This window comes from Caretta caretta, chromosome 6 (genome assembly GCF_965140235.1).
Source record: "Caretta caretta isolate rCarCar2 chromosome 6, rCarCar1.hap1, whole genome shotgun sequence".
Taxonomy (NCBI): domain Eukaryota; kingdom Metazoa; phylum Chordata; order Testudines; family Cheloniidae; genus Caretta; species Caretta caretta.
The window spans coordinates 18,694,630-18,707,917 of NC_134211.1; the positions used below are offsets into that span (position 1 = coordinate 18,694,630).

Here is a 13,288-nt window from a genome sequence, read left to right on the forward strand (position 1 = left end):
GAAGAGCCAGGGGTTGAGCAGTGAGCACCCCCCGGCACATTGGAAAGTTGACGCCTGTAGCTCCAGCCCCGGAGTCGGTGCCTATACAAGGAGTCGCATATTAACTTCTGAAGACCTGCATATGGCCACCCCTGTCTTAGGACTTCCCTGACTTTCCAGTGATTAGTTACTCTAATTATTAAAAAGCTGGACCTTATTTCTAGTCTGAATTTTTTCAGCCATTGGAACTTGTTATATTTTTGCCTGCTAGACTCATGAGCCCATCATCAAATTTTTGTTCCCTATGTCACTACTTCCAGACTGATCACGTCACCTGTAATCTTCTTGTTATTAAACTACATAGATTGAGCACCTTGAGTCTATCACTATAAAGGCAGGTTTTCCAATCCTTTAATCATTCTCCTGGCTCTGCTCTGAAACTGCTCCATTTTATCAACATCCATCTTGCATTTTAGACACCAGAACTGGATACAATATATAAGTAGTGGTCGCATTAGTGCCAAATACAGAAGTACTACAACCTCCCACTCTTATTATTACTGCAATAGGGGAAGGTGGGAGGAAGGATGTCCCACTGGTTTTGACACTAGTTTGTGACTCAATAAACCTGGATTCAATTCTTTACTCTGCACAGGCTTCCTGTGTGATCTTGGGAAAGTCACAAGGTTTCTGTGCCTCAGTCCTACATCTGTAAATTGGGTACAATAGCACAGTTCTACCTCACAGGGGTGAGGAGAGGTGCTCAGATAACAGTTTAGGGACCAAATAAGTACTGATAGTGATATTCCTCAGTCTGCAACCATGATTATTACAATTGAGTTAGGTCAGAGTTACAACATGTCTGTTCCATTTTACACCACTCTTTGTTTTGAAAGGGGGAACTTAAAGGTGACCCAGCTAAGGAAAAAATTAAGCTTATGTACTTTTTTCCCCACTATGTGATTTAAGAAGAACTGAAAGGAGAAAGATGACTGGAGAACTAGTGAAATATTGACACCACAAAGAAAGCTGAGCAATTGTGAGGGGAAGGGAGTCTCAATAGTTATTAACGCCAATGTTTAATATACACTTGGGAGAAAGGATGTCATAGTTAAAGATTTAAAACCCTGTCTCTTCAATTAAGGTATGACACTTCTCATCTCTGTGACCTTCTACATGTGTTCCAGCAAAGCTAGGGCAGACTGAGCTTGGCATGCCTGGTATAGCTCAGGTTAAATTAGGAAGAACCCCCCATTCCCTTAAAATAAACATCCTTGAATGTTTTCTTAATAAAAGAATACTTAAAAGGGCACAAACTCAACATTTTTGAATCTCATTTGCTGTTCATCATTAACCTGCCCCCTGCCCCAAACTGCTAGCTACAGCCAGATTTAAACACAGCTGCTCTTTCTATTGCAGAATGTAGCTGGGTTTCCCCTGATCTTGTGAATGAGGTCATTGCATTTTTCTACAGTCAAATCGTGGCGTATAGACTATCCCTATTAACTAGTGTATAGCACAAGTCTAAAATAAAAAAATCCCTGTTCACTCTTGACAGGAAAACCATGGTAATATGTATATATCTCTCAGCACAATTATAGCTATATCACAGTTTTAATTCAGGTGTGGACAGGGCTGTGCTTTTCGTGGGTATCCCCTACCCTAGCTTAATATGTTATTGTGAATCTTGAATTTCATACAACATAAAATGAATACCACCCTTTACTCAACTGCTGGGTCATCCAAAGCTGTAAAAATCCAATCAGTTGTCCCATTGGGATTCACTGTTGTCAGCAGATCATGGAGCTGCCAAACAAATCCTTTTAAAAAATATTTTATTACAAAACAAAATCCACAAAATCTATCATACAAATGCAGAGTTTGTTAACTTTACAGTTATTTATACACAAAACTTCAAACAAAGGTATTGGTATCCTGAAGAAACATCACAACTTGCAATGTCACGAACTGAAAATGATTAATATTTAAATGGTTTGTTTATTGGCTTTGAAAGCCTTCCACATAAAGTAGTTTTTTGAAAGGCTAATTTGAGCTCTTTTTCATTATGTTAATGCTAGAAAACCATACTCTGCAGAATAATTTTTAATAATTAATTGGTTTCTGATTCAAGGACTTAATTTGTATGGTATTAATGACAAAAAACATTTTAGTGACAACTTGAAAATGTTAATTTAATCAAAAATACCTAAAACAAACTATTGGGGTTTGTTTAAATTAACATCATGTATTTTAATAGATGGCATAACTCCATATTTATATAAAATTATGGAAATCTGACCTTACAAAAGGGGCAGATAAGTAGCCGAAACTCACTTTAAAAAATGCAACTGAAAAAAAAAATCACAGAATATTACAGATTAATTACATTGATATTTTTGGAGCAAATATTTCTTATCAGAGTCCACATTACGAAATACAAAATAAATTTAATTTTATTCCATAATATGGGCATGTCTGGAATGAATGGGGCACAAAAGCACACTGTTACACTATTTTGTAAAAACTAGCCTCTGGGGCACAATCAAGAAATGATACTGGGGCACTTAATTTAAGGCGTCGTTTTCTCCCCGTCAATATGCTGAGCTGTTTAAAATACCCAAGGCACTAAAATGTTGGTTTGGTTTTCTTTTGTGACGATGAATTCTACAAAATGATACAAATATAAAGCTACACTATGTAGATTGTTTGCAGAATACATATTTTAATATAAATATAAAAGGTTGACGTGAGGGATTCTTTTTATCGTAACAATTCTTGGTAATCTTTGTATATTCAGGTACATTTACATTAGCAGCAATTGTGGTATATTTAGATAAGATAAAAAAGAGCTGTCTGGGTTAGATTTCTCTTTACAATGCCCTTCAAATTTCACGTACAACAGCAAAGCGCTGCTCCTGCTTTAAGCAATTTTACTTTATCTGCATAAGACTGATATATTTCATTTGATATCACAAGTATTTTGTTTCTAATTGCAACCAAGTACTTCAGTACATATTTACAGTGTCCTTCTGCAAATACATTTTACAAATTAAGTTGGAGTACCTCTCCCTCTGACACCCACACCCCCACACACCGAAGAAGTACAGATGATCACTGCACTAGGAGAACATAGTATGTTTCTGATCTAGAGACAGGTGCTTCAGTTTGAGTATTTGATTTTCAGAAACATACGGTGCTGGTGAATTAGTCAGTCACCTACCCTAAGTTTCAGATTTGCTTTCTGTCTCTGAAAACACAGTTCAGACATGCCTTCATACCTGATGGTCAATCGAAAAGTTCTGCTTGGGATTGATCAGTGAGGTCTTCAGTGCATTAGCAGTCTGTTTCTTTGCCCACTGAAGTCAATGGTGCAGAATCAGGGCCTTAACTCCCCACTGAAATCAGTCAGGATCAGGTCCTTGGTCATTATAGCTCAGTAATATCCATGGACCACCTAAGAGTTGGCAGGGTATTGCCATGGGAGCTTGGAAGTAAATCTGGGATCTTTGGACCTGGGACTGCTGGATTTTAATTTGGGAGGCAGAGGACTATTGTATCAGACTCATTTCCACCAGCCCTACCCTTAGGTCCAACACAGACAAGGGGCGATGGGCTATTTCAGAACCTTCTCAGGTGGGGTCATAATGCCACAGAGCTGTTGGCCAGTCCCAAAAAAGAAAAGAATACTAGTTACAACAAGGTATTTACAGAAAGCAGAGCAAGGAAACAAATTACAGGAGCTACAAAATGTTTATGTATATTAGTATTCATTTCAGATACCTCTTACATTTTAAAATATAAAACTGATACCTTATTGTTAAGTAAAATCAGAATAATGGCCTAAGGGTTTTTAATGTAACAACATAACAAAAAGAAACCAAAATGCAGTATTTGCTACATCTAAGAGACGAGCTGCATTAGAATTCTTGGACATTTCACAGTGAGTTTTCTGTAGCCAGGATTATTGGTTATTCGGTGGCCAGTTAAACTTGCCTTCTCTGTAGACAAATTTTCTTTCAATCTTTTGTGTTCAAGACAAATTTTTACTGAGGAACATATTCAAAATTATTTAAACCTATAAACTGTTGAATAATTGACCCTGTAAACCACTGTCCCGCTTTGGCTGTGGCTTGCATGCAATGCTCTGTCCAAATAAGGATATTATTTATACTATGTCCCTCAGTCCTGCCTAACATCAAAAATGATATTTCAAATTCAGGGCTCCATGCCAAGCACTTGTGTGTGTTTTTAATTATTGGGAACATGCCTGCCTTCTGTTTTCATTTCCTGATGTTAATGGAGATCAGTTGTAGCTCAATTACAAGCACAGCTACTCACTTAGATTGGCTCAGTGTAATGCCCATCAGAGTAACTGGGATCAGAGAAGACTTTTCAAAATGCTCAGGGTAAACAAGAAGGGCAAATTATATCAGTGGTAATTGGTAAGTGCACTGGGACTCATACAACAGAGTCTGTCGACTAAAGGCCTTATCTTTACTGGGAATTTCAACCATGGGTGGTTGGCCACCCATCTAGCTGAACCAATGTAAGCCACAATTTGCCCTGATGCACCATAGTCTTGCTTGAAACGGGAGTAATTTCACTCGTGTAAGCTATGATTTATAGCAGCTTTGCTTGTCTACACTATGGCATTACCCTGCTTCATCTATATCAACAGTTGTAACCAGGGCAAATCTCAGTGTAGCAACCACATAAGATAGTTCCTTTTACAAGTGTAAATAGAGTCTCTCTCTCTTTCATTCTCTCTCCACTTTCCTAGTACACCTGTCTGTTAAATATGGCACAGGATTAACTACATCCTTTGCCCATTACTAGTTACACACCAGACAGAGGGGTCTGTCTTAACTTAAACTGGCTGAAGTGCTAACATACTGCAACAGTGAATAATAATGATCACAAGGAAAATGAAAAACACCAGGCTAAATTGATTTAAGACCACAACTGCTCAAACTAAGGCAATCCAAACACATGCATCTTCCTGCAGATTTTAAGAGTTCTTTCTCTGCAAACACTGTTGTCATCTTTCCCAAGGCACACTTGGTTAATAAAACTGGACATACAAATGACGAAAAAACCCACTCCGCACATTTTATTTTCTGCTTGGTCAATATCCAATGGCCATAACCGATTATTTACATTTAGCAGTTTCTCTCCAGTTCTCTGTCAGTCTGATCCAGAGGAAAATAGCACCTGTTTTGCTCAGTTGAGGCGCCTGAAATTCAAAAGGCTGGAAGTACATTCACAGGAACAAGCTGCATCGTATTTCCAGGAAGCATGGGCCCCTCTTACTGAAATATGACATCTTTTCTAGGGTACTGGCAGTGTGGGAACCCTGTGTAAGATGTACACAGTCTCCAGCACTTAGAAGTAATACTTTACATTCCATTTAAACAAAATGTTTAATTCTTAAACAAGTTCTTTTTAGGATCAATAACTAAGCCCATAATAATAATAATAAAGCAGGGCAAGACTTCCAAAAACACAGTCTCAGATATTGACCATCATCCAGTGTCTCAAATAAGATCATTCCTCAGTAAACTGGTCATCACAGCAAAAGGCTCTGCTCTTCCAACTGAAATTTAAAAGCTGTTTTCAAGCACTGTATATGCTTTGTTTATTCATACATACCCAGAAGTGTTTCCCAGAGTCAGTTCTGAATTTGATCGTCAAGATAACTCAAAGTCTGAGCAAAATTCCTACAGTTTCCCTAAACTCAACCCCAAACCTTATGATCTGAAAACTTATTTCCTATTAAGTGGGGTTAAGATTAAAAAAAAATGTGTTTTTTTTTAAATGAACAGTGGTTTATCAAAAAAATAATCCATGTAATCTCACATCCAGCATCATCGCAAGGATACAGGAAATGTAACATTGCATATTTCTAAGCAAGAGCTATAAAGTGACATTACTAAAATTATGAATTCATTAACAAATGAGGAACAATGAGCACACACACAAATACAGTGATGTGAGAAAAATACATAACTGGACTGTAGTCTCCAACTGGTGTAAGCTCTTCTTTAGATGAGGGATATTATATGTAAAATATCCCATGGATTTCTATTTACAATTTAGTTGACTTAAACATGGTGACATGAAATTTGATCCTCATTCAGTCAAACAGCGCACACCATTTTCCAGAGATCTGCCAAGAGTCACTCTAAGGTTAACAGACACCATGACCTCCTCTCTCCTGACATACTGCAGAACAGCTAACGTTCATGGAGAAATCCATTTTGCAGTGTTTTTAGTATAGGGTTGATCTGCAAAATTAAACTCTTAATACTTTGCTCTGTTTTTCTCCATGCAAACAAAGGGCCTCTTCTCTGAGCTGAATCCAAATCAGAGAGGCTAGGGATTTTACAAAGCTAACAAACCCAGGCTCCTTCTCAGACTTTTAATAAAATGACAATCACAGTGAGCAAAATTCTGTTCTCGGATCCATGTGGATAGGAAGAGCAGACAGTGAGATCTGAGAATGTAGCAGGATCAGAATGTTTGGAGTTTAAATCCACACTGAGGATGCAAGTGAAGAATTTTGGCCCTTAGCTGGAGGATTCCCTTCCCTCTTGCTCACTCGATCTCTCTATTGCTCTCGGGTTGGGGGGTGGGGAGGAAGCTTGCTAAAATAAAAATCCAACTTGAGAGTTCAAAAACGAAAAGGTTTCATTTCTGTCAATGCTATTAAGTCTGTCAGAGGCTGACTGCACCTGTTCTTCAGCAGCTGTAAAAAACAGGTGCAGATCTGTATTATCCAGTTTTTTTCTCAAGTGTCTTGACTACATGTCCACATTATGGCTGCTGTCGTAAGGACAGTTTCTAAAAGCACTGTGCAACAGTAGAGACCTTGGATAATAGCAAGGAGAAATATCGTTCATGTCTGTTAATTTGGTAAAAGGAACTGATAGCCGCCCAGCTAGCAGCTTGTTAAGTCAGTGGTTCTCAAACTTTTGTACTGGTGCCCCCTTTCACATAGCAAACCTCTGACTATGACCCCCCCTCTTATAAATTAAAAACACTTTTTTATATTTAAAACCATTATAAATGCTGGAGGCGAAGCAGGGTTTGGGGTGGAGGCTGACAGCTCACGACCCCCCACGTAATAACCTCGCGACCCCCTGAGGGGTCCCGACCCCCAGTCTGAGAACCCCTCTGATAAGTGCTACATGTTAAATGCCTGAAACAGATCTCTTCTGTGTTGCTGTCTTGGCATTACAGCAGTTTCTATAATGTGAAGAGTTAATTTTAAAAAAGAAAAAAAAAGTCCTTATTTTTGCTGCCTTTTGGTAAAATTAAACTCATTTTCTAGCAAATTTTCATAGGGCCATAACTAAATCACATGCATTTTAACGTGTGTGGGTTGCTTGCTTGTGTTTGTTTGAGGGTTTTTTTGTTCTACCTCTATACATATTTAGTTTCCCAAATATTTAATCTTAAAACTTTCCTACTGAAGTAAATATGAGCTGGCGTGTTACTGGACCACCACACTCTGGGATCCGGACATCTGGAACTAGAGCAATTTGCTGAGCTAAATACAGGGGCAGGAGCTATATATACAGAACTGACTAGAAAGTCCAGACTTCAGAAACAGGTGATGGAACTGCTACCATTTTTCAGGAAAGAGGAGACTAACTTAGCTATAACAGACCTTTCCTGGCTGACCCCCACAATCTCTCTAGGAATGGCTCTGTGGTCCCATGCCCACCTAGAGTGAAGTGGCTGCTAGGGAATGATGGAGGAGCTTGTTTCATCACGTCGAACTGGAAAGAGTGACTAGTGCTGAGTGAATAGAGTGCAAGGTTCAAAATCTTGGCCTCTTTTAGTGCCTGGGTTCCTCTGGGAAGCAACTGGCTTGTTTGCAAACTGGAACATTCAGGAGGGAGGTTTTTGTTTGTTTGTTTGTTTTCATTCAACTTTCTAAACAAAAATATATAATTTGGTTATTAATTTTTTGGCAGTGAACAAATTATTTTTTGAAACAAAATAGTTTTTGTTCTCTTTTTTTTCGAATAACCGTAAGACAAGTTTTGTCATTCAGCCTCTCAGCTCCTTTTTAGCATGCCCCTCCCAGGAGCCTCTTTTTTTGTTTTTGTTTTCCCTTTGGTGTCACATTGACATACATTTTACAGCATTAAAAAGGGGACTTTAAAAAACCCACAAAGGCTCAACATCCTCATCCTTTCCTCCCCCCCTCCCCCAGTCCCTTGGAGGTCAAATCAGTTTCCTGACTTCAATTTAAAAAAAGGCAATTATGGCACAAAAGAATGGAAATTAAATTAAAAAAAAATCAAATTTATAAATATTCTTCCACTGTACACATTTTCACAGCCCCACCCCATTCATTTTTATTCACATTTTCTTTTTTTAAATTCCCACCCCTATTTATTTTTAACATCATAAAATATATTTTAATCTTTGTTCATATTTAAAAATATTTACAGTAAAAGACAAGTTCCTTCTATTAAGGTCATGAGGAGTCTGTACAAGGAGACGGTGGAGGGGGGTAGAGGTGAAAGTAACTTCGCTCTGTGGCGGGAGATGGAGGGCAGCTTTCTTCTGCCGACATGTACTGGCTGCGAGGCGTGGGGGGAGGGGGATAAGGATCTGAGTCTGAATTTAGATCTATGTAGTATTTGTTGGCCTTCCACCGGCTTGTGGTGTAGTCGCTGTCGCACACATCTGTGCTGCATGGTGTCGTGGGCGGAGCTATTCCTCGTATAAGGTAGGGTCTGAAAAGTTAACAGCTCAGTGTTAGTAGTGTTCAAATGCCTTAAAAAAAAAAATACTTTGCATGAATTTTAAATGCAGGTGAAAGGTGCTGGAGTGAAGACCTCCAAAGCACAGGTGTTACAGATGGGATTTTCAAAGGAGCATCAGGGAATTAGGTGCCACAAACTAGAACCACTTCTCTTGTTTTACACAGGGTGCTGAACTGTCGTCAGGTGATACAGTCTATTTTGGCTGGATTATAATCAGCAACCTAGCAGTGAAAAGCTCTAGACCCCATTTCTACTGCCTCAACTAGTCACTCACAGAATGTTTTCATTTTTCAGAAATGAACAAATAAAGTGGATGTTTGATATAGTAACAAGAGTAACCACGGTCTGACATGCCATTTGATCAAAGAGGGAAAAAAAACAACCCCTTTTTCTCCGTTAAAAGATAAAGCTTTGAACAAGACTGGTTTTTTTCCTAGGCACAAAACCAAAGAGACCTCAACCTAAGAAAATGCCAAGCTTTCCATTTGATCAGTACCTGTAAGATCTTGTTGTTGAAGGAATGTTTGAGGAATAGAACATCTCTGTGTTATATAAAGAGCGATCAGTGGCTGGGGAAGGAGGTGGGTTCAAAATCTGTGGATGTTAAGAACAAATAAGGCAGAGGTTCAGTTTAACTCATTATGGAACAATACTTAGAAAGACAGTGAAAAACAGTATAAAAATATCTCCCATAGGTTGCTATTATCTCACCCATAGTCTAGCCTTCTCTCCTTGTTTTTACATGTAGCTTCATAAGGATTCATAGATTTTTTTTTAAGGCCAGAAGGGTTCACTGTGATCTTCTAGCCTAGACATAGCACACAGACCACAGAATTTCAGCCACTGATTCCTGCAGCGGAGGGAGTTACAGTTCCCTACTACTTAAATGAGAGGTTAAGTGCCTTGTCCAGTGTTACACAGAAAAGCTATGATGGAGCCGGGAACTGAACCCAGTTTTCCAGAGTCTCCACCTCGTGCCTTCAAGAGCTTTCTTTATTTATGAACATAAAGACAGATCTCTTCCTTGTCAGACTTGGAGCCTCCTCCACCCCAACCCTTACCCTGTCCCAATCAATGCCACATCCAGAAGCTTGAGTTCCTTTACTACGACTGGTTCACTCCATGTTTTCCCGGTAACTTTTTTTACTACTATTTTTAAATCACACCAGTTTGACAAGGTCAGCAATGCAAAGAAGCTATTAGCCATGAATGCTTAAAATCTCCCCCATCCTGCACCCAAAAAAATGACTAATTAATTGTTGGCAGCCCTTAAGAAAATAGCATTGATTATGCTTCAAGTTTAAGTGGAAACTTGCAGTGGAAATCCCCACCCCACCCTCCCTCCCCATTTTTGTTTTTTAAATATTCCAGTCTATTCATTTTTAGAGGGGAACAAAGTGAGCAGTAACACTTCATGTATTTCATGTTCTTTCTAGCACAGTTCAATTGAACAACAATAGTAATGGGTACATCCTTGCCTCCCAGTGGAGTGACATGCATAAATCACTGATCAGCAAGATGGGAATGTGCCGCTAGGTATTCATTACCATCTTCGATATACACCCAATCCCTCCTCCCCCGCTGTCAGGGGAAAGAGAAATATGATCTTCAGCACTAATAAAACACAGATAAAACGATAACGCTTTGTGCCTTTCATCCAAGGATCTGAAGAGGATTTATAAATACAGTGTTAAGCCTCCACACCCTTATAAAGTAGATAAGGGATCACTTCAGTCACCACTAAAATACAGCTACTTCTGGGGTAAAAGGAAGCAGTTCTTTAGCACTGCACCACAGGGAGATGAGGAATGATGTATCCACTGAAACGGCACATTTTATTCGAGCAGGAGTTTGATTAACATCTGTATTCTTATTAAAAATGCCAAAGGAACTTTAATTATCACAAGTGACCAGGACCTCAGTTTTATGCTGCATCTGAAAAATTGCACTTCCACCAGCACAGTGGTCTCAACGTTGAGCTGTGGTATTTCATCAGTATTAACTCAGGGGGAAAGCACCACCATAACACTTCCACACTAACCCTACCAACAGACTTGGTAGCAGGAAGGGAGAAAAGACCCAGCCCTATGGAGCTCCACACAATTACATCTTAAGGCATGATGAACGATTGCCCAAGAGTACCCTCTGGGAATGCTTAGCAAGAAAGGAACAGACACACCAAGAGCAGCTCCATGTACTCCTACTAGAGTTATCAGCTGAGCCAACAACACTTCACAATTCATATTAAAGACAGCAGATCTCACTGATGTTAGCTTTGATGCCTGTGGCCAGATCCTCAACTGCTGTAAATTGGCCTCGCCCCATTGACTTCAATGGAACTATGCTGATTTGCACCAGATGAAGATCTGGCCCCGATCTTTATCGATTGCCGGGAGAACATCCATCAACACCTCTCATGTGTCTGTGCCGTAGCCAGAATAACTAGGAAGACGACGAGAGACAGCTAGAAGCTCAGAGTTGTCGTGCCACGGCCTCTCTCTATAATTTTAAACTAAAACTGGAGGATTAGCTACCAGATCATAACTGGCCAGAGAGTCAGGGTCAAGTGATGGTTTACTGAGTAAAGGCTTCACAACAGCTTCCTTAAGAGAATCTGGCATGCCGCCTTCCCCAAGGGAGACACTCAGTCTCCCCCAGCCATGAACCCTGTTGTTCCCCACAGGCCTTCACAGACGTGGGTCTGAAGGAGGTGGTGTGTAACAAAGGACCCCCAGCACCTCAATACTTCAGTGAGGAGCACTGGCCTAACTCAACCAGATATTACCTTACATTTATCCCCTCTGTGCTCATAAAACCAGGCATCCTGGCCCAAATCCACTCGATTTTTTCCTCCCTGCAACTGGAAATTTCTTTGTGTCTGGAGGTACTTGAATCAGGTACCAAGTGAAGGCAGCTTGGATCGACTAAAATGGCCTCATCTCAAAACAAATCCAGACAATATGGTGGAGGCAAAGTACCTCTTGCTGGCCTCTCTTTGTGCTGCAGCATAATGGGTTTTTGGAGCAGTTAATCTGTCTGTGACTTCAGTGAACAGGCTCACTAGCTATCTTCCTGCTTCATAGAATTAATGAAACCCAAACTAACACAGTGCGACTCTTTGGTCCCATTTAGTGGCTAGGCTGAACATAGAAGTTTATGAGTCTGCCACAGCCTCCAAGCTAATGTAGCTGGTCCATTAGCTCAAGCAGTAAAGGTTCAGATTTTATATCCCGAGAACCTGTTCTATCCCTGCAGATGACTCAACCGAGGACTATGTTACAAGTGGTGGTTTGCATGGGGAGCTCAGTTGTTGTGGACCTCTGTGTTAGTGGGAGGTACACAAAGAGCTGCATGATCTGCTCTGATTGATGTCTTGTTTAGGCAGAGCTTGCATTGTGACTGGAGCAGAGCTGAGTAGTGTAGGAGAATACAACCACTTATTTTTTTGTCCAGTCTGCCCCTGCTAGCTAGTGGCAATTTAAATGTTAGCACTGTTCAGTATATCGCCGCTGATCATTTTAGCAGAAGTGCCCACCAACTCTGAAATGACATGGAGAGACTGGGATCAGCAGCAAAGCTTAAAGCACACCACACTTCTTCCCCTCTCCACTCATCAGATCTCTGGCCATAACTCTTCATCCCCAGTGCTTCAAATATCAGACCTGTGTTTGCAGATTATCTGTTTAATGCTTTTTAAGTGGCCTCAATTAACACAGCGAAAGATAACAACAAAGTAGGAACAATTAGAGCCTGACTACACACAGGTTTTGTATTGCTCTAACTATATCTGTTTTGAAATAGATATATTTAAAGTGGTACAATCCCTGAAGTTAGAAGAATGAGCTATGCCAATATAAGCACCTTTATGCCTATATAACTTTATCCACACTAGAGGCCTTCAACTGTATCAATTTCTAAACTGGTTTCAGAGTAGCAACGATGTTAGTCTGTATCCGTAAAAAGAAAAGGATAACTTGTGGCACCTTAGAGACTAACAAATTTATCAGAGCATAAGCTTTTGTGAGCTACAGCTCACTTCATCAGATGCATACCATATAGTTACAGCAATATAAAACCTGTTCACAGACCAGTTCTTAGGCTTCCTTGCTCATTTAGATTTACATATGTAAACGATTTACATTTTTAATCAGTAGCTGACACCCATGTGTGCACCATTTATCTACCATAAAGTTGACCAGCAAATCCTGCTGGTTTTCTTTCCTCCACTAATATTGAATTAAAAGGGCTGCTATGTTGGAGTTCCAAATATCTTTACAGACTCTTGACTCACCCCTTTGTTGGCCTAGTGAGTGACGAATGAGGAAAAGAAATCAAACCAATGTTTTCTGTATTGCAGGAACCAACAGACAGTTCAGTTGTATTCACAATTTTCCCTCACCCACCTACCCCCTTAAAAATTAAGAAATAAGATTATAGTTACTGCTAGACACAAGAACAATATATACCGGCTTCCAAATTCTTTTTGATTTATTATAACATATTACCTGTTTATATGTAAACCTGTGTAC

At 39.7% G+C, this 13,288-nt stretch overlaps 1 protein-coding gene across 2 annotated transcripts in view; it reads right to left on the reverse strand.

The window, feature by feature from the left end:
- Positions 1–1,797: 1,797 nt before the first annotated feature.
- LRP5 (LDL receptor related protein 5) overlaps positions 1,798–13,288 on the reverse strand; it is a 250,104-nt gene continuing 238,613 nt past the window's right edge. For both annotated transcript variants that reach the window (XM_048852536.2, XM_048852537.2), the window contains exons 22-23: positions 9,256–9,353; positions 1,798–8,729 (exon numbers count right to left, since the gene is read on the reverse strand). In XM_048852536.2, the coding sequence (XP_048708493.1) occupies positions 8,468–8,729; positions 9,256–9,353 (360 nt within the window). In that variant the 3' untranslated portion in view covers positions 1,798–8,467. The remainder of the gene's footprint in view (positions 8,730–9,255; positions 9,354–13,288) is intronic.